This window comes from Podarcis bocagei (assembly GCF_964188305.1).
Source record: "Podarcis bocagei genome assembly, chromosome: 2".
Taxonomy (NCBI): Eukaryota; Metazoa; Chordata; class Lepidosauria; order Squamata; family Lacertidae; genus Podarcis; species Podarcis bocagei.
In genome coordinates this window covers 58687194-58707757 of record NC_138126.1, presented here as the reverse complement: position 1 = coordinate 58707757, position 20564 = coordinate 58687194, and the positions used below count along the sequence as shown (strand labels likewise).

Below are 20564 nucleotides of genomic sequence, written 5' to 3'. Positions count from 1 at the left end.
GCCAAGCAGGAAACACCATCAGAGCACTTCACACAATGCCCACTCCCAATTTTCATCTGAGAGACATGTGGCTTCAGTGTCTAGGTAGGTACCCCCCTACTTGCCACACTTCCCCCACCTCACTTAAGCTGAGGGAATTCCTGCCCAGAGAAGCTCCCAGGTGAGGCAAGGGTTAAGATCTACCTCTGGTAGATCTCTTGCGGCTGGAGAGGCACGCAAGGCTAAAGAGGAAGCCAGGGCAGTGAACGGGATGGATCGCGCTCGCTGCCCTGGCTTCCTCCCACCACCCCCCACCCCCGGAGAGGCGCGCAAGTCCAAAGGGGAAGCCAGGCAGCGAACGGGATGGATCGCGCTCGCTGCCCTGGCTTCCCCTTTAGACATGCGAAGCCTCCCACCCCCCCCCACCCCCGGAGAGGCGCGCAAGTCTAAAGGGGAAGCCAGGCAGCGAGCGCGATCCATCCCGTTCGCTGCCTGGCTTCCTCCCACCCACCCCCCCACCCCCGGAGAGGCGCGCAAGTCTAAAGGGGAAGCCAGGCAGCGAACGGGATGGATCGCGCTCGCTGCCCTGGCTTCCCCTTTAGACATGCGAAGCCTCCCACCCCCCCCCACCCCCGGAGAGGCGCGCAAGTCTAAAGGGGAAGCCAGGCAGCGAGCGCGATCCATCCCGTTCGCTGCCTGGCTTCCTCCCACCCACCCCCCACCCCCGGAGAGGCGCGCAAGTCTAAAGGGGAAGCCAGGCAGCGAACGGGATGGATCGCGCTCGCTGCCCTGGCTTCCCCTTTAGACATGCGAAGCCTCCCACCCCCCCCCCACCCCCGGAGAGGCGCGCAAGTCTAAAGGGGAAGCCAGGCAGCGAGCGCGATCCATCCCGTTCGCTGCCTGGCTTCCTCCCACCCACCCCCCACCCCCGGAGAGGCGCGCAAGTCTAAAGGGGAAGCCAGGCAGCGAACGGGATGGATCGCGCTCGCTGCCCTGGCTTCCCCTTTAGACATGCGAAGCCTCCCACCCCCCCCACCCCCGGAGAGGCGCGCAAGTCTAAAGGGGAAGCCAGGCAGCGAGCGCGATCCATCCCGTTCGCTGCCTGGCTTCCTCCCCACCCCCACCCCCGGAGAGGCGCGCAAGTCTAAAGGGGAAGCCAGGCAGCGAACGGGATGGATCGCGCTCGCTGCCCTGGCTCCTCTTTAGCCTTGCGAAGCCTCCCACCCCCACCACCCCCGCTGGAGAGGCGCGCAAGTCTAAAGAGGAAGCCAGGGCAGCGAACGGGATGCATCGCGCTCGCTGCCCTGGCTTCCTCTTTAGCCTTGCGAAGCCTCCCCCCGGCTGGAGAGGTTGTGCAAGGCTTTTCTAGAGGAGGGAGAAGGGACTGACTGGCGGCGTCAGTCCCTTCTCCCTCTTGGGGAAAAGCCCGCAAGAGCCGCGCGAAGCTTGTGTGGGGCTCTTGAGGGCTTTTCCTGCCTGCCTCCTCCCTGCATTCGCTCTATAGGACGCACAGACTTTTCCCCTTAGTTTTTAAGACGGGAAAAGTGCGTCCTATGGTGCGAAAAATACGGTAGTTTTGCCCCCAAATTATACCCTTTTCAGAAAAAGTTTTCAAACACTTAATCAAATGATGGAACATTCACCACAACCAGACCCAAAATTAGCCCTACTATCTTATTTTACTCTTCAGATAGAACATAACCAATAAAGATCTCATCCTCATTTATTAACTGCAACTAGATTAGCATTTGCCAAAAAAATAGGAAATTTTAAATGCAAATCTTTTTGAAACCTAGAGTTCACAAGTATGGGACATTGTGCTTATGGACAAATTAACCATTTCACAAAAGGAATATTGATTTGCAGTGGTAAACTCACATCTACAACATGGTATCCTTTTATTGACATTGTTAAGACAATTGGAACACGGCTTTCACCCTCCACCAATTCATCGCACCTTATGAAGAGGCACTTTCAACTGAATGCCTATCTTGGAATGTCTACAACTACAACTATCAGTCGCTATTTTTCTTTCTTTTCTATACAACCACTAAGCTCTGTTTTCCTTGCATAGGTATTTTGTTACTTGAAATTATATATATATATATATATATATATATGTTTTCGTAGATTTTCACGGGTACAGGAATGTAGGTTTTGGTGTCTTCGGGTGTCTTCCCGTGTAAGATTTGGGGTGTCTAGGCGACGTTTCGACGAGGTCTCACTCGTCATCTTCAGGCTGGTGCTTTCGGCTTCTTGTTACTAGAACAGAGCCCTCTGTTCTAGTAACAAGAAGCCGAAAGCACCAGCCTGAAGATGACGAGTGAGACCTCGTCGAAACGTCGCCTAGACACCCCAAATCTTACACGGGAAGACACCCGAAGACACCAAAACCTACATATATATATATATATATATATATATATATATATATATATATGAATAATAAGTAGCTAGAGGCAAGTGAGCACTTAATTATTAGTCTTTTGATTTCAGTCTATATATAACTGAAAACATGTGTTTGCATTGTTCAATTGTTTCTTAGTTTAAAAAGTATTGTTTATTATTTGTGGAGGATTCTTCTTTTAAAAAAATCAAAAAGGAGAGTAATTCTTATATTGACATTTGCTGCAAAGATCAGATTGCTTTCTATTCTTGATTGCTTTCTATATCTCTACTCCCTATTTTGTATCAGAATCCCAAGTGGTATATTTCATATAAATGACTTGCTCACTGTCAAGCAGCGAATCCACAGGAAGACAGTGCTCTAGGTATCCTATAGGGCTCTCCTGCTATGCGCCATTCAGCAAGCCAATTAGCATGATATTTTTATCTCTAACCTGATTTTGATCTAATTACAAATCAGTATTTTACCTATCTGTTTTGTGTTGTGTCAAATAGTATTATGCCACACCCTAATGCAGATAAATAATTTCACATTCACATTCTTGATTTTTTTATTTATTTTGGCTTTCAAGTTAAACATGTGCAATAAAATAAAATGGATCAGGGCAAAGGCTTGCTGTGGCCAGAGGCATATGAGAGTTTCTGAGAATTATTAGAGGTCTCAGGAACATTGAGCCCTGCCCTGTAACACAGAAACTTCTAGGAGTAGCAGTCTTTATGTGATGGCTCCTTTGGGCTAGCCGCTAGGACAAGGATGGGTTAGGACAAGTCAGATGTGGGCTTGAATCATGAGTGAGTATGCTGGTTTCCCTAATGCAATGAGAGAGGAGACTAGAGACTACAGAGTTGTAGGTTCAGGTGAAATATAGTGATTGGGTTTAGAAGTAGGGCTAATTTTGTCAATGACCATCAAATTTTTGACAGTTCACTGTATAGGTATGCCACTATTGAGTAGCTTGTTTTCTTTTTGTTTGAAGATTGCTTGATTGTACAGTAAGCCCAAAATTACATACATTTAACATGCACATTCAGCTTCACAGGTTTGGCAATAAAATAAAATAAAAATAAAATGGGGGCGGAAAGGGGGTCAGTATCTTGGGTAAAAAGACTTTGGCAAACCCTCCTGCCATTGCACCCAGTGTGTATTGACTATACACAATTTTTGCTTTAAGCATGATCCTCAGAATGTAACCCCTGTGTAAATTGCAGGCTTACTGTATTTTATCATATATCTTTAATGCAATTAGTGAGGTGAAGTGAGGTGAGAATATTCTCTGCTAGAAAATTCTCTGGAGAATATTCTCCATAAACTGTAAATTCCAATGTAAGAACAAGTTTTACAACCCACATTTTAAAAAATCTAGCAAATAATAAGTCAACCAGTGTAAGTAATGAATAATGATTTTTTTGATCCAGTTACATTACTGGGCGTTGTGTCATTCACCATGTTTGTGGGCGGTTCTGAAATGTGAGCTACAGAAAACTTTTTTTTAAGTTTTAAAAATGCTATTCTTTTAATTTGATGAACATTTGAATTCGTATGTATTTCAAGTATATTTAATAGTCTTTTTTCTATTTTGGTGTGACCTTATTCTTAGCAATTCTATACCCTTGGTCATACAGTGTGATTTTTTTACAGAAAGTAGCTTTAACATTTTATACAATTATGTGTAACCAACTGCATGTGAAGTGGCCTTAAAGCCTATTTTTAAAATAAATTTATTTCATGTGACAATTTATCAGTTATAATGATAAATATGTTGTATGTTGCCTTACTTGTCTAAGCAGATAGTAATTTGCATTTATGATGTTATGTAACTTGCCATTACTGATTATTTGTGTTTTATTTTCTGGAAATAATAGCATTTATTTTAAACTTTATATTGATTTTATTAGTGTTGCACTGAAAATACTGTACCATGTAGATACGCTTATTAAAGAACGTACTCATGTAGCAGACCTGAGGGTTTTTTTTATATTCCTTTTACTTTAAAAGCTACATTTCATGCATACACAACATAATTAGAATTCAAATTTGATGGTACGGTTAGTGGCAGGCTTACTGATTAACGTGAATCATTCATGTTGAATTTTCAATTTCAAGTTTGGTTCAAAAAATCAAAGAATGTGAATTCACTGCATTGTCCCATTGAATAAAAGTATCTGTATAGTTTTTGGTTGCAATCTGAACAAGCTTACCCATGAATAAACACGTATATTAACTAATTATATCATTTTCAATGCATTAAAATGAATATTCTCCTGTTTTAAATGAAAATTCTGTAATATTCTCATTAATCGAGAATATTCTCGAGAATATTCTCCAAAAGATTATTCTCAAGAATTTAACATCACTAAATGCAATAATCTGTCACTTAGTGCTTTGGGGACCTATGAGCCAAAAAAGTGGTGAAACACACACACACACACACACACACACACACACTCACTCTACACACATATTGGCAAGTGAGCAACAGTGAAAGAGTTTAACTAAGTAATTCCCCACCCCATATTTGACTGGAGTGTTGTGCCACAGAAAGTTTCCCTTAGAAATGGAACACAAATCTCTAAGAGACCAATCCAGTGTATGCCTTCTCAAACATAAATGAAAGCCGCAATGTAGTAGTAAAGTATGTCACTCTAATGCTGTCAACCTCTTAATTATACATATTTTATATATCTACACTCACCCAAAAATCATTTTAAAATCTCTGTTCATTCAGCTTCAAACTTTGCGTACAATTCTTTACTTCCCTTTCCACTTCCCCCCACTGTACACATATTGTGGTGTATGCAATGTGGCTAGATGCTACCATTAATATGACTATCACTAATGCAAGCCCTTTCCAGGTCTCACATAGACATATTCAGGGGTTCCACTCCTTTCCAGGCCTCTAGGACACATCCCTTCACGGTGATGGCAAAGTGGATTACATTTAACCTGACACCCATGTACCCACCTGAGGGTTAAGGGAAAGAGCTCATATGGAGTGCCCTTCCATGAATACAACTCATAGTGCTGTGTGAATGGAAGGGAATAGATGACATTTCATCCAGAAAAGAAACCAACCATTTCTCTATTTTAGCTGTCAAGCCAGAACTCTAGTACTCAGAAGGCCACTGTGGGCTTAAAATGCCATCAGCTTCAATTTTTGCCATGTATGTCATTTGGTGACACTTTGCCTAATGAATAAAGAGCCCTAGTTCTTACTTCCAGCTAGCTTTATCCTGTAATTCACTTTATTCTCCCACGAAAAAATCGAATACATTTCTCTCTGAGGTAGGTGACTTTTATTCCCATTTTATAGATGGCGAACTAATGAGGCAGTGTGATAGTGATAGACCCAAAACTATACACTGGAACATAAGAAGCTGCCTTATACCAAGTCAGACCATTGGCCTATCTAGCTCAAAAGTGTCTACACTGATCATCAGGGTTTCAGACAGGGGGTCTCTCTTAGCCCTACTTGGAGATGTCTCCAAGGCTGGGACCTTCTGCAGGCAAGGCAAATGTTCTATCACTGAGCTATCAGCTCGTCTTCACCAATTTCAACAGCAGAGGCAGAACTTGAACTCAGGTTCCTCAGGTTGAATTCTCTAGCCACTAGCTATAATGGCCTTTATACCTAAAGAAATTAAGGAACTGCTACCTTAGGGTAACTTCCCATATAAAGAAGTCATTTAAGTCCATAAGTAATGATCAGATTTAATCAAATAATGGCATTGTTTATCTGTCTCAGTTTTGCAAAGGCCATTTACTCCATCTTCAAAGGAACCATTAACTACACCCTGTTTCTTCACTGCAGAAAAAGTGCACAGCCACTATTACCTGTAAATATGACAAGTGGCACATATGCTCAACTATTCCCTAAGGACAACCAGATTATCCTGAAGGAAATTAAGAGTTTGACAGGTTGAAATATGGCTAAGGATAGTAAAAGATGACCTATTAACTAAAATACTCTTTGCAACTGCTCCCAATCAGCCCCTGCATGAGTTTCAATCCTTACATTTTCCTTTAATGCTGTAATTGTAGATGGCATTCTCTAGAAGGTAACAAGGAACAGCTGTTATGAGTGAACTCAGGCTAATAAGGTCAAGCAATCTCACAGCAAATTGACATATTGACCTTGCTCCAGGGAAAACCAACTTTAGACAGAAATAAAACCCATACATTAACAAGAAAATCTTTCTAAGCAATAAATATGTGCTGGTATGTCATGTTTCTCTAAATTCTTCACTGTTTTTTTCAGTTTTGTTCTTGTTCCTTTTGTTGTAATCAACAATTTATATAGTATTTCTAGACTGCAATCTAATGTACAGTTATGCAAAAATAATTCACAGTTGAAAGCAGCTGGACTTCTGCATATGCATTTAAGGGTCATTTTCATTTGGAGCAGAGAGTATGCAAAACATTTGTCACTTTTGTTACAACTGTTTAAATTTACACACACACACACACCCATGTTTATATACTGTATATCACACTGGTCAAGCAAGAAGAAAGCAAGAAGGCACACAGGCAGGCAGTGTAGGCAAAGTAGTACCACCAGCCCAAGCCAACAGGAGTTTCCCTGAACCTGGCTCTACCACCAGTTTCAGAAACATAGAACTGTCCACTTCAACCACCATGGCTCAGTTCAAGTTACCTTGCACTCTGAGACAGAATATTGGTTTCGGATTCCATCCTGCTAGATAGGTGTGACTTCCATTTCACATACTGGGAATAATCGATAGCTAAAAGAGCTATCAATGACAGTTGTGAATAATCAAGGAAAGCATATTGAGAGAGCTACTCTGCATAAGACTTAAACATTGTTCTTGTGTCCCAAGAAGTGCTGGATACTGGAATTAATTTGTACTTAAAGGTTTTTAATAAATGTGCAGGGAATTATTACTAGAAATTTTGGCCAGAATCCAAAGAACTACTTAGGCTCACATGGGAAGCTTGCACAGCTCAGTGGAAATTTGTTACATTCCACTTAAAATATCACCAATTGCTTTGTAAATTACCATTAGTCTGGGGCTACATGGTGTATATAGCTTTGAATTTAGATTTAAATCTAGTCTTGTCATCTGTTTCTTGTGCAACTGGGTCTAAGAAGGCCTTCAAAGGAGAGTTCTATTTGAAATGATCTGGGCTCAGTCAAACTCACTTGGGTGTAACTGGAGGTCTGCTCCTTTCTTCATTTGTGTTTGGTGCCTTCCAGTTATTCCTTTTTCCAAAATCCACATTTGGCCAAAAAGCACTCTGGGTTACTTTGGGCCTGTCACTATCTTTCAGTCTAACCTACCTCACAGCTTGTTATAAGGTCAAATTTTCATGTGTGGAACTATGTATACTACCTTGCACTCACTGGCAGAAGGGCATGATATAATTACATGATATGACACATTAATAAGTTCTTAAATTAAATTATTTCATACCTATGGTTCCCCACCCTCACCCAATCTATAAACTAGCTACTACTAGTTAGAGTACACAGTACTAGGCTAGATGGCCAAATAGTCTGACCTTCTGTAAGTCAGCTTCCAGTGTTGTAGCTTTCTGCCAAGTTTTAACATTACAGGTAAAACAAAGGTACACAAAAATTATCAAACTAATTCTCCTCTCTTGAATTACTAAGCAAAAAATTGAATGCATTCTTTCCTTATTTGAATTTCTTTCAACATCCTAGACCTAGGGTTGGAAATCTTTTTGGGCCCATAGGCACTTCTGCAACCACGATAAACTGTTGTGGGCACCACACACATCCTACAACCAAACACAACCCATTCTATTGACTACAATAGAATGCTTCTTTCAAGCCTAATTTCAGTAAAGGTAGTGGGGGGACCCTGTGAGTAAGAAGACAGGCTTCTGTGGACACAAGTGTGTCCACAAGTGCCGCACTGGTGACCCTTATCCAAATGTGCCATCTGGGGAAGTAGACATCAGCACAGGTATCAGCAAAGGCTGTGTGCAAGTTCTGGGTGATGGGTATGTTCAAATACTTTCTGGAACTGTTCTGAGAGGCGAGGTAGTCATATGGTACAATCTCTACAACAGACCACAGACTGTACAAGATTCTTATACATACAGTGAATGGGAGCATGTGTTGAGAGGCAGTATGGGGAAGCAGAAGGTGCTGATCTGAACCCTTCCGATGTTCCTCCCGGCCATTTTCCCCCCTTCCAGAAATTACTTCCAGTCTCAGAGGCTGACTGGGGGGGAAAAGTGTCAGGGTGGGGGGAAAGACTCAGCACCCTGCATTTGCACCAGGGAAAACTATCTCTGTAAGAGGTTATCTTCAAAAGCTGACTCTCCAACAAATGGAGGGAAGAGACTGTATGCTTCTCGTAGACTAGTGAAGTTCCTCCAGTGTTATCAAAACACCATTGGATTCACTTTAGATCCCTCAGGTATTTGCACCTGAGCAGAACTCCAAAATCCACTTCAAGTTTTGTGTTATGGCATCTCTACACACCACTATATTGATGGATTACTAAAATATATTCCACCATAATTAGGGTAACAACCTCTACATTTTCATTCTCCAAACTCTTATTGATTTATTAGTACAGCAAAACCTGAAACACTCCTAGAGCCTGTGACAGAGAACCTGGACTGAATGACCAGTGAAAGACTGAAGTATTACCCTACAGCACTGTAGCCAATATTCACAATCTAGACAGTGTCTCTCTTTCATCACTAGTTTCTAGATCTCTCCAGAAGCTCTAGTGCCCATTTCTTCTTTCCTATCTATTCCACAACCCTCCCAATTATCCCAGTGCAATTTGCTTTATTTGCCTATCCCAAAGGAACTCTCACCCAGCATTACCTCTACTGAAAATGTCCTTCAGTGGGCCATCCCTAAGACAAATTCATATACGTGGGTCCCACTATCCAAACGCTCATTATAAGACAATTCGCCTATCTAAACACAAGCAATCCATACACTCTGCAGATTGAAATATCCAAACATCTGGACCTGTGTGTAGCACTGTAACAAGCCTTACCTTTTTGCATTTTGCTGGTCTGTGGCAACCGTTTCGCCAGAAACCATGGCAGGAGGAGGGGGAAGGGGGAAGAGACTGGACAAATAAGAGAGCATTCTTTCCTTCTTTGCTTGCCTTTTGCAAGGTTTGAGGGTTTCCTGGGTTTTTTCATCATTTTGGGGTCAAAACTGTGGTCAGGAACGCATTAGAAATTTCCCTGTAGGAATCAATGGAAATTGTTGACTTGTAATGAAAATGCTCACCTAACTTATGATTTGCTGAGAACATACTGCATTTGGATAGTGGGATCTAGGTGTAAAATGGCCCTGCAGAATGTATTGTTACATTCATTCACAACATCTGTTTCAACTTCAAAGTGCAGAATTATTATTCTGTAGTAGTCATTTTCAATCCAGGTTGTTTTCCCTCAATAGCATCATCAAGTTATTCAGAATATTTGGGAATTCTTGCTGTTCCACAGCAGAAATGTTTTTAATTCTTACAGAACTTTCTTATTTCAAGACTACAGATTAGTTGATTATAGGTCTATACAAAATTTCCAGTTTTTAGTTCAGGGGTCATTTAAATGTTTTGATGCCTAATTACTGCTGAGGCTGCACTGTTGTGACATACTATCTCCTTCTGTTGATAGAGTAGTTATTTATTATAGGTGCAACTGAATCAAATTGTAGATATCTTTGATAATAAAGATTTCACTCAGATACAAACTACTGCAGCAGTGAAAGTTTTGGGTTTTGTTTTTCACACAAGAATTTGCTCTGATGAAATGGAACTTCCCTTCCTCCCCCAGACACACCCCAAATCTGTTCTGGGGGTTTCGCCAACCTTCTGAAGCATGTTTAGGGAGGGAGCTCAAGGGATGCATGGGGAAAGAGGAGAGAGGCAGTGGAAGTTCTGTTGTGCAAGCAAACTTCCTTGCAGGAACAGGACAACCCTTAATTTTGAATTTTACAAAATATGTAAAAACAACAACAACCCCACCTCATTTTCTTCATCATCCACTAAATACAATACTATCAAATTTTTAAAATGGACATAATCATTTAACCTCCACATCTGGCCCAATGTAAGTAGAAATCAATACTTAAGTTAGTCATGACTAAGTATGATGGGTTAATTGGATGCCATTAATTATATTCCATGAAATCAGAATGGGCTTTATCTTGGCCTTGGATGCTTTAAACATATTTTAATTCCTATTAGTCACTATGTGCAGGATTCAAAAAGGAAGGTTGGATCCAATGGTGGCCATTGGATCAATCAAGCCAATCAATCAATTTTGAAGGAGCCAATTATTGTATCAAGATAATGGTAAGCTTCTTTTAAAAAAATCAGCCACCTTTCACATAATATAAAGACATGTCTTTTTCAAATAACAATAACAATAACATGGGTTTTTTACTATTGCAGGAAAATATGTTTTTGCTCATTTAAAATGTCTTATTAATATTTTGTTTGTAGCAAGACAGAAGGCCTATATCTGATCCCAGGAATACATAAGAATTTCCTAAAGGTTCTGCCCAATTAGATTATGTGTCGCCCTTATTTGTTTGTTTGTTTGTTCCATTTCCATCAAAGTAACAGAATTAACATACGCAGCATTGGTTTGTTACATATTCGGTGAAGTCACTAGTAACTCAGTGCACACCAGCACCAGGGACAGCTCCTTGTGGCTTATCTTTTTACCCTGAAAATAATGATTGAAAAGAGCTCTATGCTGCTTTTCTTTTCTATAATTTCTGAGAGCGCTGGTGAAATTGGTACACAAATTATTTATGCAGCTAACAGTTTTATTTGGGTAGTCTAGGGTCTTAGAGAATGGTTTGTGCTTCTACATTCAGGGTACTAGCCAGGATGATGAAGAATTTATCTAAAAATAACTAACATGGAATATTTAATTTAGGAGCAAGACTGCTGTGACTAACATGTGAAAGAGAGAGGCACAAGTGACAGCACAAAAATGAGAACATATTTTTATGTGACCTTTGCATCCACTGCAAAATTCAATACACCTGCTGCATCTTTACAGTACACTTCAACACCATGTCTCTAAATAGCAAAATCCTATATTACACAGCTACTAGTGCCTAGAGATTGCTTAATTTTGTGCTGAAAATAAAATTTATTTTCTGTATTCCCTGCTATGATTCACATGTGTGGCACACTACTAAATCAATGTGGAATAAATTCAGTGGCACCGATACTGATGTGACCCAGCCCTCTGAGACACGGAAATTGTATTGGTGGTGGCATCTTTACAATACACACTATTTTAAGTGGTAGAAGGTAGTGTTGGAACTATAAGCAAAGGACATTCTGGAATTCAAGTTTGTTTGCATTCTCAGAAATCTGAAATCAATCCCAAAAATCTAGTTTTAAATTAAATAAATATTAAGGAAGTGCAGCCTTTCAGAAGAACAAAGAGTTGACTGGCATATGTCTGTCTCAGGAAGAGTGTGCCTTTGGGTAAAACTGTTGGAGAGTTACAGGGCCTACTGTGGCTGTAGACACCAATATGGGAGAGTCATGCTTTGTTGCAACTGGGGCAGATGAAGGTGTCTGGTTGTGCTGACGCAGGTGGACCATGGTGTTTCTTCTCTCTGCGATCCTCCCAGCAGTCATTCCTCCTCTGGTCACTGCTGTGGATACACAACTTGACTGACTGTCTCCAGGCACTGCGGTCATCTGCAAGAGATTCCCACACAGTGAGGTTAATGTTGCCAAGCTTCATGTCATGTTTGCAGGCATCTTTGTAATGCAGAGTCAGTCCACCAATGGGCCTGGTGCCTGAAGCCAGCTCCTCATAGAGTATATCTTTGGGATCCTGCCATCTTCCATTATGTGGACATGACCAAGGAAGCTTAGGCATCACCAAGAAAGTGTGAACATGCTGGGGATGTGGGCTTGGGAGAACACATCTTTGAGACGTTGTCCTGCCACATGATGCCCAAAATCTTCCTGATGCTGAGCATGTGGAAGGCATTGAGGTGTTGCTCCTGCCAGGTGTAACTTCTTCACATCTCACCCGCAAGCCTGACCTTCATCTTGGTATTGGTCATTAGCATAACATTCTCCCATACCCTTTCAGAGAGGCAAGCCATAGCTCCCTTGCCAATCTTCTTGTCAATCTCAGAGTTGTGGAGAGGCTGCTGGTTATGGAGGAGTTCAGGTAAAAAAAATTGCCTATCACCTCAAGCATGTGGGCACCAATGGTGCTACATGGAGTGTCTTCATCAGGCTGATGGTAAGACTGAACTCCATGAAGGCTTGGGCAAAACAGCTGATGAGAACAAATAGTGGGTGGTGAGAAAACCAAAACAAATATTCTTTTGTCAATTCTGAACCTTGTTAGCTGAAATGAAGGAATGAGCAAAATACCAGAGGCTTGCCAGAGCATGAAGTATCTTTACAGAATGGCGGAAAGTTATTAATATCCAAATCTTTCTTTAATAAAGAAATAAGTACTACTTTGCTCAAACTTGGCAATAGCAACAAAATATTTTTTAAAAATTCAGAGTCTTAGGAACTTTGGTTGATTACAGTAGAACCATATTAATTAAAGTCAATTCTGCACAAATATGGGATCTTGCACTTTTCAGCAGATCTACTAAACTGGACTGCATTTCAAATCTAAATGGTATAGGACATAGCACAGCACAAAGATTCAGAATAGGTTTCCACAGCAACCTCATTGAGCTCTGTACCCTTCATTCTGTTCATTATATAAATGCAGAACATATATGCTGGGGGGGATATAGTATATGTATCTAAATTGGGTTTCTAAAATAACTACTGAGCAAATTTTACAGTATTCAAAATGGGGGGGGGGGAATGTTACAGAATTTAGTAAAAGTAGATATATAATGAGTATAATCCTTATACAATAAATTAGAGAATATACTGTTGTGGTACAGTATTAAATGCAACTTAATTAAATCTAAATAACAAAGTATCTAATCTATATCTATCAATATGTTATCTGATATAAAGGGGTCAAAGGTGAAACTAGAATTAGCATTAAAATAAAACACTTATTAGAGGATGCATAATTGGTCTTTTCTGTAATAAGGAGAATTTAAAAGCCAACATTATAACACACACCCCATCTTTTTATGCACAAGCCCAGTTAAATCAATAAGTGCATGGTTAAGCATTTTCATGATTGGTGTTAACGACTGGTATCAGAATACCAAAGTTAGGGGATTGAAATTTTTCCACATCTGGTTCATATTGCTTAATGTAGCAAAAAGTCTCGTTGCAATTCTTATTTGCATTTTACATGTTTGAAATAATGTATTTTCCAGGTGATTCCACTTCTGTCCTCCCCACATCAGCCTCTGGACAAAATAGCTCTCAAATGAGTGCCTAATGGGTGGGATGGGCAAAACAGCCTCCAGATGATTCTATTTCTGCCCTCTGTATCCTATGTAATACTGCAAAAAAGCTTTTATATTTCAGAAAGTACAGGCATGGTTGAGAAATAACACCATTTAATAGAAGTTTTGTAATAGAATTCAAACGTGCTTATTTCATATTTGGTATTAGTTGCAAATGGAAGAAAATCGTAAGCAAGATTGACAAAAACATTGTTTGTGAGTAGCGCTCTTTGTATGAATAACCTTGTATTCTTGAGTAAGCTCAAGGATCAATAACTATTCTGGGTGTTATTGGAGTTCTATTCAACAAGTTGGAGTATCTTGACAAATGTAGATTTAACACCATGGTTGCAAATAGCAACCCTGGCAGGGATAAAGAAGGAAGATGTCAAGTCCTTGTTGGAGGTCACTTTGATCTATCAAGCATCCAGTGTGATTCAGTTGATGCTGAAGTCACCTAGGAGAACAGCAGCAGCAGGAAAAAGGCACAGGGAATAATGGTGTCTAGCCACAATTAGTTATTTCTATACTTAGGACAGACTCCTATTTCTTTGCCCAACTTTCTTCAGACCCTGGATTGCACCCAAAGGTGTGAGAGTGGTAAATTCTGGAGTGAGTAAAAACAGTTATGTGCCTTAGTCGATCCTAAACACATTTACATAATTATACTTATAATAAAGCTATATGGACTCTGCTGCTGAAATTCCCATTGCTTAAATAAACTTTGCATGCATCTTTTTTATTCACAATGAGTTAGCTCAGAAGCTACAGTGCAAAACAAACAAACAACCCTGCTGGTTGCTAGTCTGAAACCAGCAGGCATTGGCTGAAATCATGTTTTTCTGCTTTTCTTGTTTCCAACAGCAGTGGAATGGCTGTGGGTTGACTGTATTGGTCTGCACATGAAGAACCAGCAGGGAGCTTTGTCTTACTGTCTTACCTGCTGCCCACACTTAACCTCTGAGCAGGCCACTGTGTGGTCTTTTACACAACATCTGGATTATGCAGTTTAATATTATTTCAATAACTACATAAACATTACCTGAACTTTGAGAACCACTTCATATTCCTCTTTATGTTGTGTCAGGGACAGATGGGAAGCCCATCTTCACACCTGCCCTTGTGTGGGATGAGAGCCATTCTCAGGAACAATGCTTTCCCCATGCTATGTTTTTCCATCTCCATCAATTTTTCTGATATTGGCATCCTTTATAATTCTCCTTCGGTACGCAAGATTTTATTTTTTTGTTGCTGTTAAAAGATGGCACACTCGGAGGCCAAAAATATTGCTGCTGACCTAGTAAAAATTCTCAGCAAATCTGACCCATGATGAAAGCAACTAGATGATAATGGTGATGGTGATTTTATGCCAAACTTTGAGAGCTGCTCTGAACTGACTATCAGCACTTTCAGCTCTGGAAGTGTTGATAATCGGGGACAGAAGAATGGATCCACACATCCCCTCTCAACAATTGATCAGTGATAGAAGATCTTTGGATCAGACCCAAACCAATTATTCATCAAAAGTTTGACTCTAATCAGTGGCTGAAATACCACTGGGGTGCCAGGGGTGGAGTGGGGTCTGGCCTTTTGGATTTCATTAAAGGGTCCCATACCCTTTCTCTCATAATTTAAGAACTGCATTTACTAGAGCTTAGGAGCAGGCTAGAAGAAGAAGAAGAGTTTGGATTTGATATCCCGCTTTATCACTACCCGAAGGAGTCTCAAAGCGGCTAACAATCTCCTTTCCCTTTCTCCCCCACAACAAACACACTGTGCGGTGAGTGGGGCTGAGAGACTTCAGAGAAGTGTGACTAGCCCAAGGTCACCCAGCAGCTGCATGTGGAGGAGTGGAGACACGAACCTGGTTCCCCAGATTATGAATCTATCGCTCTTAACCACTACACCACACTGGCACCACACCACATAACAAGTGTAATAATGTGAAAGCTCTAAAAAATTATAGATAACACACAAAAAAGTTAACGTAAGAAGAGCCTTGCTGGATCAGGGACCTGCCCCAACGAATCCAGCATCCTGTTCTCACAGTGGTCAACCGGATACCTGTGGGAAACCCACAAGCAAGAGCTGAGCACAGCAGCACTCTCACCTCCTGCTGTTTCTAGCAACTAGCTCAGAAGCATATCACCTCTAACTGTGGAGGCAGAGCATAGTCATCAAGGCTAGCAGCCAGTGATAGATTTAACATCAATTACCGTATTTTTCGCCCCATAAGACGCACTTTTTCCCCTCCAAAAATGAAGGGGAAATGTGCCTGCGTCTTATGGGGCGAATGCAGGCTTTCGCTGAAGCCTGGACAGCGAGGGGGGTCGGTGCGTACCGACCCCTCTCGCTCTCCAGGCTTCAGGAAGCTCTGTGCAACCCTCGGGAGACCGGCTCCGAGGGTTGCGCAGAGCTGCCTGCAATCCCGGGACCAGCGCAGCTCTGCCCGGCCACCGGGAGCCTGGGGAGAAGCTCCGCCCCGCTCCCGGTGGCCCTGCAGAGCTGCCTGTGCTCCTGGGACCAGCGCAGCTCTGCCCGGCCACCGGGAGCCGGGGGAGAAGCTCCGCCCCGCTCCCGGTGGCCGTGCACAGCTGCCTGCGCTCCTGGGACCAGCGCAGCTCTGCCCGGCCACCGGGAGCCGGGGGAGAAGCTCCGCCCTGCTCCCAGTGGCCCTGCAGAGCTGCCTGCGCTCCTGGGACCAGCGCAGCTCTGCCCGGCCACCGGGAGCCGGGGGAGAAGCTCCGCCCCGCTCCCGGTGGCCCTGCAGAGCTGCCTGCGCTCCTGGGACCAGCGCAGCTCTGCCCGGCCACCGGGAGCCGGGGGAGAAGCTCCGCCCCGCTCCCGGTGGCCCTGCAGAGCTGCCTGCGCTCCTGGGACCAGCGCAGCTCTGCGCCGCCATCCCGAGCGGGGCGCTAAGTCCCGCCCCGCTCGGGATGGCGGCACAGAGCTGCCTGCCGTCGCGGGACTGCAGGCAGGTCTACGCCGCCATCCCGAGCGGTGCGCTAAGTCCCGCCCCGCTCGGGATGGCGGCACAGATCTGCCTGCCGTCGCGGGACTGCAGGCAGGTCTACGCCGCCATCCCGAGCGGGGCGCTAAGTCCCGCCCCGCTCGGGATGGCGGCAGAGATCTGCCTGCCGTCGCGGGACCGCAGGCAGGTCTACGCCGCCATCCCGAGCGGTGCGCTAAGTCCCGCCCCGCTCGGGATGGCGGCAGAGATCTGCCTGCCGTCGCGGGACTGCAGGCAGGTCTACGCCGCCATCCCGAGCGGTGCGCTAAGTCCCGCCCCGCTCGGGATGGCGGCAGAGATCTGCCTGCCGTCGCGGGACCGCAGGCAGGTCTACGCCGCCATCCCGAGCGGGGCGCTAAGTCCCGCCCCGCTCGGGATGGCGGCACAGAGCTGCCTGCCATCGCGGGACTGGTGCACTTCTCCCCATCGCCAGCCCCACAAGCTCGGGGGACAGCGGGGAGGCAGAGCGTGCCTTCCCACTGTTCCCCGACCTGGTTCTTCCAGCCCCGCACCTGGGGGGGAAATAAAAATTTTTTTCTTTATTTCCCCCCCAAAAAAACTAGGTGCGTCTTATGGGCCGGAGCGTCTTATGGGGCGCAAAATACGGTAATTTGTCTATTCTTCTTTTAAAGTCATTCAATTTGGTGGCCACCATTACCTACTGTGGGAGTGAGTTCCATAGTTTAACTCTATGCTGTGTGAAGAAGTACTTTCTTTTACCGCCCTGAATCTTTCAACATTCAGCATTTCAACAAGTTCTAGTGTTATGAGAAGGAGATAAACTTTTCTCTATCCATCTTCTCCATGGCACACAGAATGAGATAAACTTCTATCTTGTCACCTCTTTCTACAAAGTCCCAAATGCTGCAACTTTTCCTCACAGGGGAGTTGCTCCATCTCCTTGTTCATTTTGGTTCCTCTTTTCTGAACCTTTTCCAACTCTACAATATTGTTTTTGATGTGAGATTACCAGAACTGTACACAGTATTACAAATGTGTTCACACCATAGATGTGTATAATGGCATTATGATATCGACAGTTTTATTTCAGTCCCTTTCCTAATGATCCTTAGCATGGAATTTACTTTTTTTCCACAGCGGCCACACACTAGATCAACATCTTCATCAAGCTATCCATTATGATCCCAAGGTCTCATACCTGGTCAATCACCATCATTTGAGATCCCATGTGTGTATATGTGAAACAGATTTTTTTTGCCCTGACATGAATTGTTTACACTTGTTAACAATGAATTGCATTTGCCATTCTATCTACTGCCCATTCACTCAGTTTTGAGATGTCCTTTTGGAGCTCTTCACAATCTCTTTTTGTTTTAATGAGCCTAAACAATTTAGTATCATCAGCAGACTTGGCCACCTTAATAACATTTGTGCAGTTATTAATGCAAACAACAAGCCTTATCTTGTCTGACTGATGACCACAGTTAAAGGTCCTCTAGCTCCTTTGCTAGGCCACTCCATATGTTTCTGAAACATACACATCTGCAGAGAAAATAACTCTGGTGCTGGTGGCATTGCATTCAGAAATCACTGTTAGAGCTTGACACAGCTTCCAAAAGATTAAGGCTGCAATCCGAAGAACAGTTATAAGGGAGTAAATTCCACTGAACTCAGTAGGCCTTACTTTTGATAAAGAAAGCATTCATAGGCTCAGGCTTCATGGATGTCATCCTTCAACATTTAGAGTACTCTGAATAACAGGGTCTACTATTGCTGTTCTATTCTATTAAAGGTCCAGACTACTGACTGGGCCTGGGCCAGTTCAGTGCCAGGCATTTATAAAATATATTGTGAGTGTCAATGGGAAATTCTAGGTGTTCCCTCTCCCACTGCACCTGTTTTTGTTTTATTTCTAGTTAGATGGTGCACAATGTATGGAGCTTGAAAAATAATGTGCATTATATGAGAGAGCTGTATTGGCAAGGTAGGAAGCAGTAACAGGAACAAAGACATTTTGGTGACAAGGAATTAAGGCTTCCTGACCCCGTTTATTTGATGTTTAAATACTGTATATTTTATTTTATTTATGACTATGACTATTGATTTACAGAACTGCAGATTTTCCTCATAAAGTCAAGCTTTATGTACAATCATAATAACTGTGTGTAGATTGGATGGCAGGGCAGGGCAGATATTCCAGCAGAGCAATTTGGCAAGTTTTTGGAATCAGAAAGCTGGAGATGAGAGCATGTCATTATATATCAGCATGTTGCTACTACTTTTTTTAAAAAAAAAATTATTAGAAAAACACAATCCATAATCTAAAAACCCAGATTAAGGAATACTGAACCCCAATTCTTCTTGTGTGGTAGGATACTACAGAATGCCTGTAATTTCAGTTACAGATGCTAATATTATTCCACTGTTATCCCACTTGGTGCCATAAAATTTCACCCTTGATGACACTGTTTCTACACTGTAATTTATTAATCCACTGTAGATCCTGTCATCATTTGCCTTATTCTACATCCAGTCATATCCCTCCTCTTCCAATCTACAGCCTACCACTCTATTGTCACCCTCTTCTGGATCCTGACATTTCATTATGTTGTTATAGCTCAGATGTCATTCTTCCAAAAAAGATGTCCATTATTTCATAGCCATCACCACTCTACAAACGCTGACATTCAACAATCATATCACACTGGAAATTACCATTCAAATGTTAGTCCACTGTATATACCCTGCCATTTTGTTCTGATTCCATTTCAGAACTCCAATATAATGGTATTCTAGATAAGCTTTACCCTGGCAGCACCACTGAAAATCCTATGAGTCACTCTACAAACCATCATTGCTCCTCATATTCCCTCAACCACACTGAAGTTCCACTCCAGATGCTTTCATTACACTTAATACTACTCATGCATTCTTCATCAGTTCCCACAATTTTATTCTAGATTAGCCGTTCTTTCACATCTGACCTTGTCATTTCATCCAAGCCCCATTCCACACACTGTGTTATGAGCTCTTCTTGTTGCGCCTGCTGTTGTTCTGTCCATATATTCCAGATGCTGCTATTCCAAACCATACTCTGTTCATTGCTATGCCAGCAGCTATGCTCTTATGCCACACACTAAGCGCTGCGCTGGCACTCTGTTCAGTGGCAGTCCACTGTGAGTGCCCAGTTTCTCTCTAGACATTGGTTGGTGAGTTAGTTTCGCTCTATCACACACAGAGGGTGTTTTCGCTGGCAATGCCAGTGACACCTGTGCTGCCACAGCACCTCAGGCAAGTAGTGTTACCTCTTCCCGCCCTGTCGAAGTGACCCTTTCCCTTTTATTCATCTTAGGGCCAGGTAATTGTGCTGCGCAGCATTTCCCCACAAGGGTTTAAAAGATGCATTGCTGTCACGCAGAGTGACATTTAAGGAAAGCCCCGCCAACTTTTGCAATCTAAGGATTTGCCACGACAAACAAACGTCCTGAATTAATTTCTCTTCCCTCCCCCGTCCCCCGCCCCTCCAAATCTGTGTTCCATTGGCTCGCTCGTACAGTATAAGGAGACGAAGTCTTGTGCATATGATGTCTGTAAAGGGAGGGCATAGATTTGTAACGGTTCACCCGGCCGCCGGCTTACCTCACGGTGGCGTCGTCGTCGTCGGTGCCTCCGAGGCAGAAGCGCTTCTTCGGGGAAGGCGCCCTCGCGCGCCCTCCCTCCCGCTCCTCTCCTCGCCAGCAGGTACCTGAGGAGAGGCTGGCCGAGGCCGCGCGGGAAGGCTGGCACCGAAAGCATCCGCGCATGCGCCCGCCTGGCAAGTGGGTGGGCGC

The 20564-nt window shown here is 43.1% G+C and overlaps 1 protein-coding gene across 2 annotated transcripts in view; it reads right to left on the bottom strand.

Moving 5' to 3' along the window:
- Nucleotides 1-20537, bottom strand: part of LOC308577826 (uncharacterized protein) — a gene marked incomplete at its 5' end in the record, with an annotated part of 115196 nt that extends 94659 nt beyond the window's left edge. For both annotated transcript variants that reach the window (XM_081178215.1, XM_081178216.1), the window contains one exon: nt 20374-20537. In XM_081178215.1, coding sequence (XP_081034341.1) covers nt 20374-20537 — 164 coding nt within the window. The remainder of the gene's footprint in view (nt 1-20373) is intronic.
- Between the last annotated feature and the right edge of the window lie 27 nt (nt 20538-20564).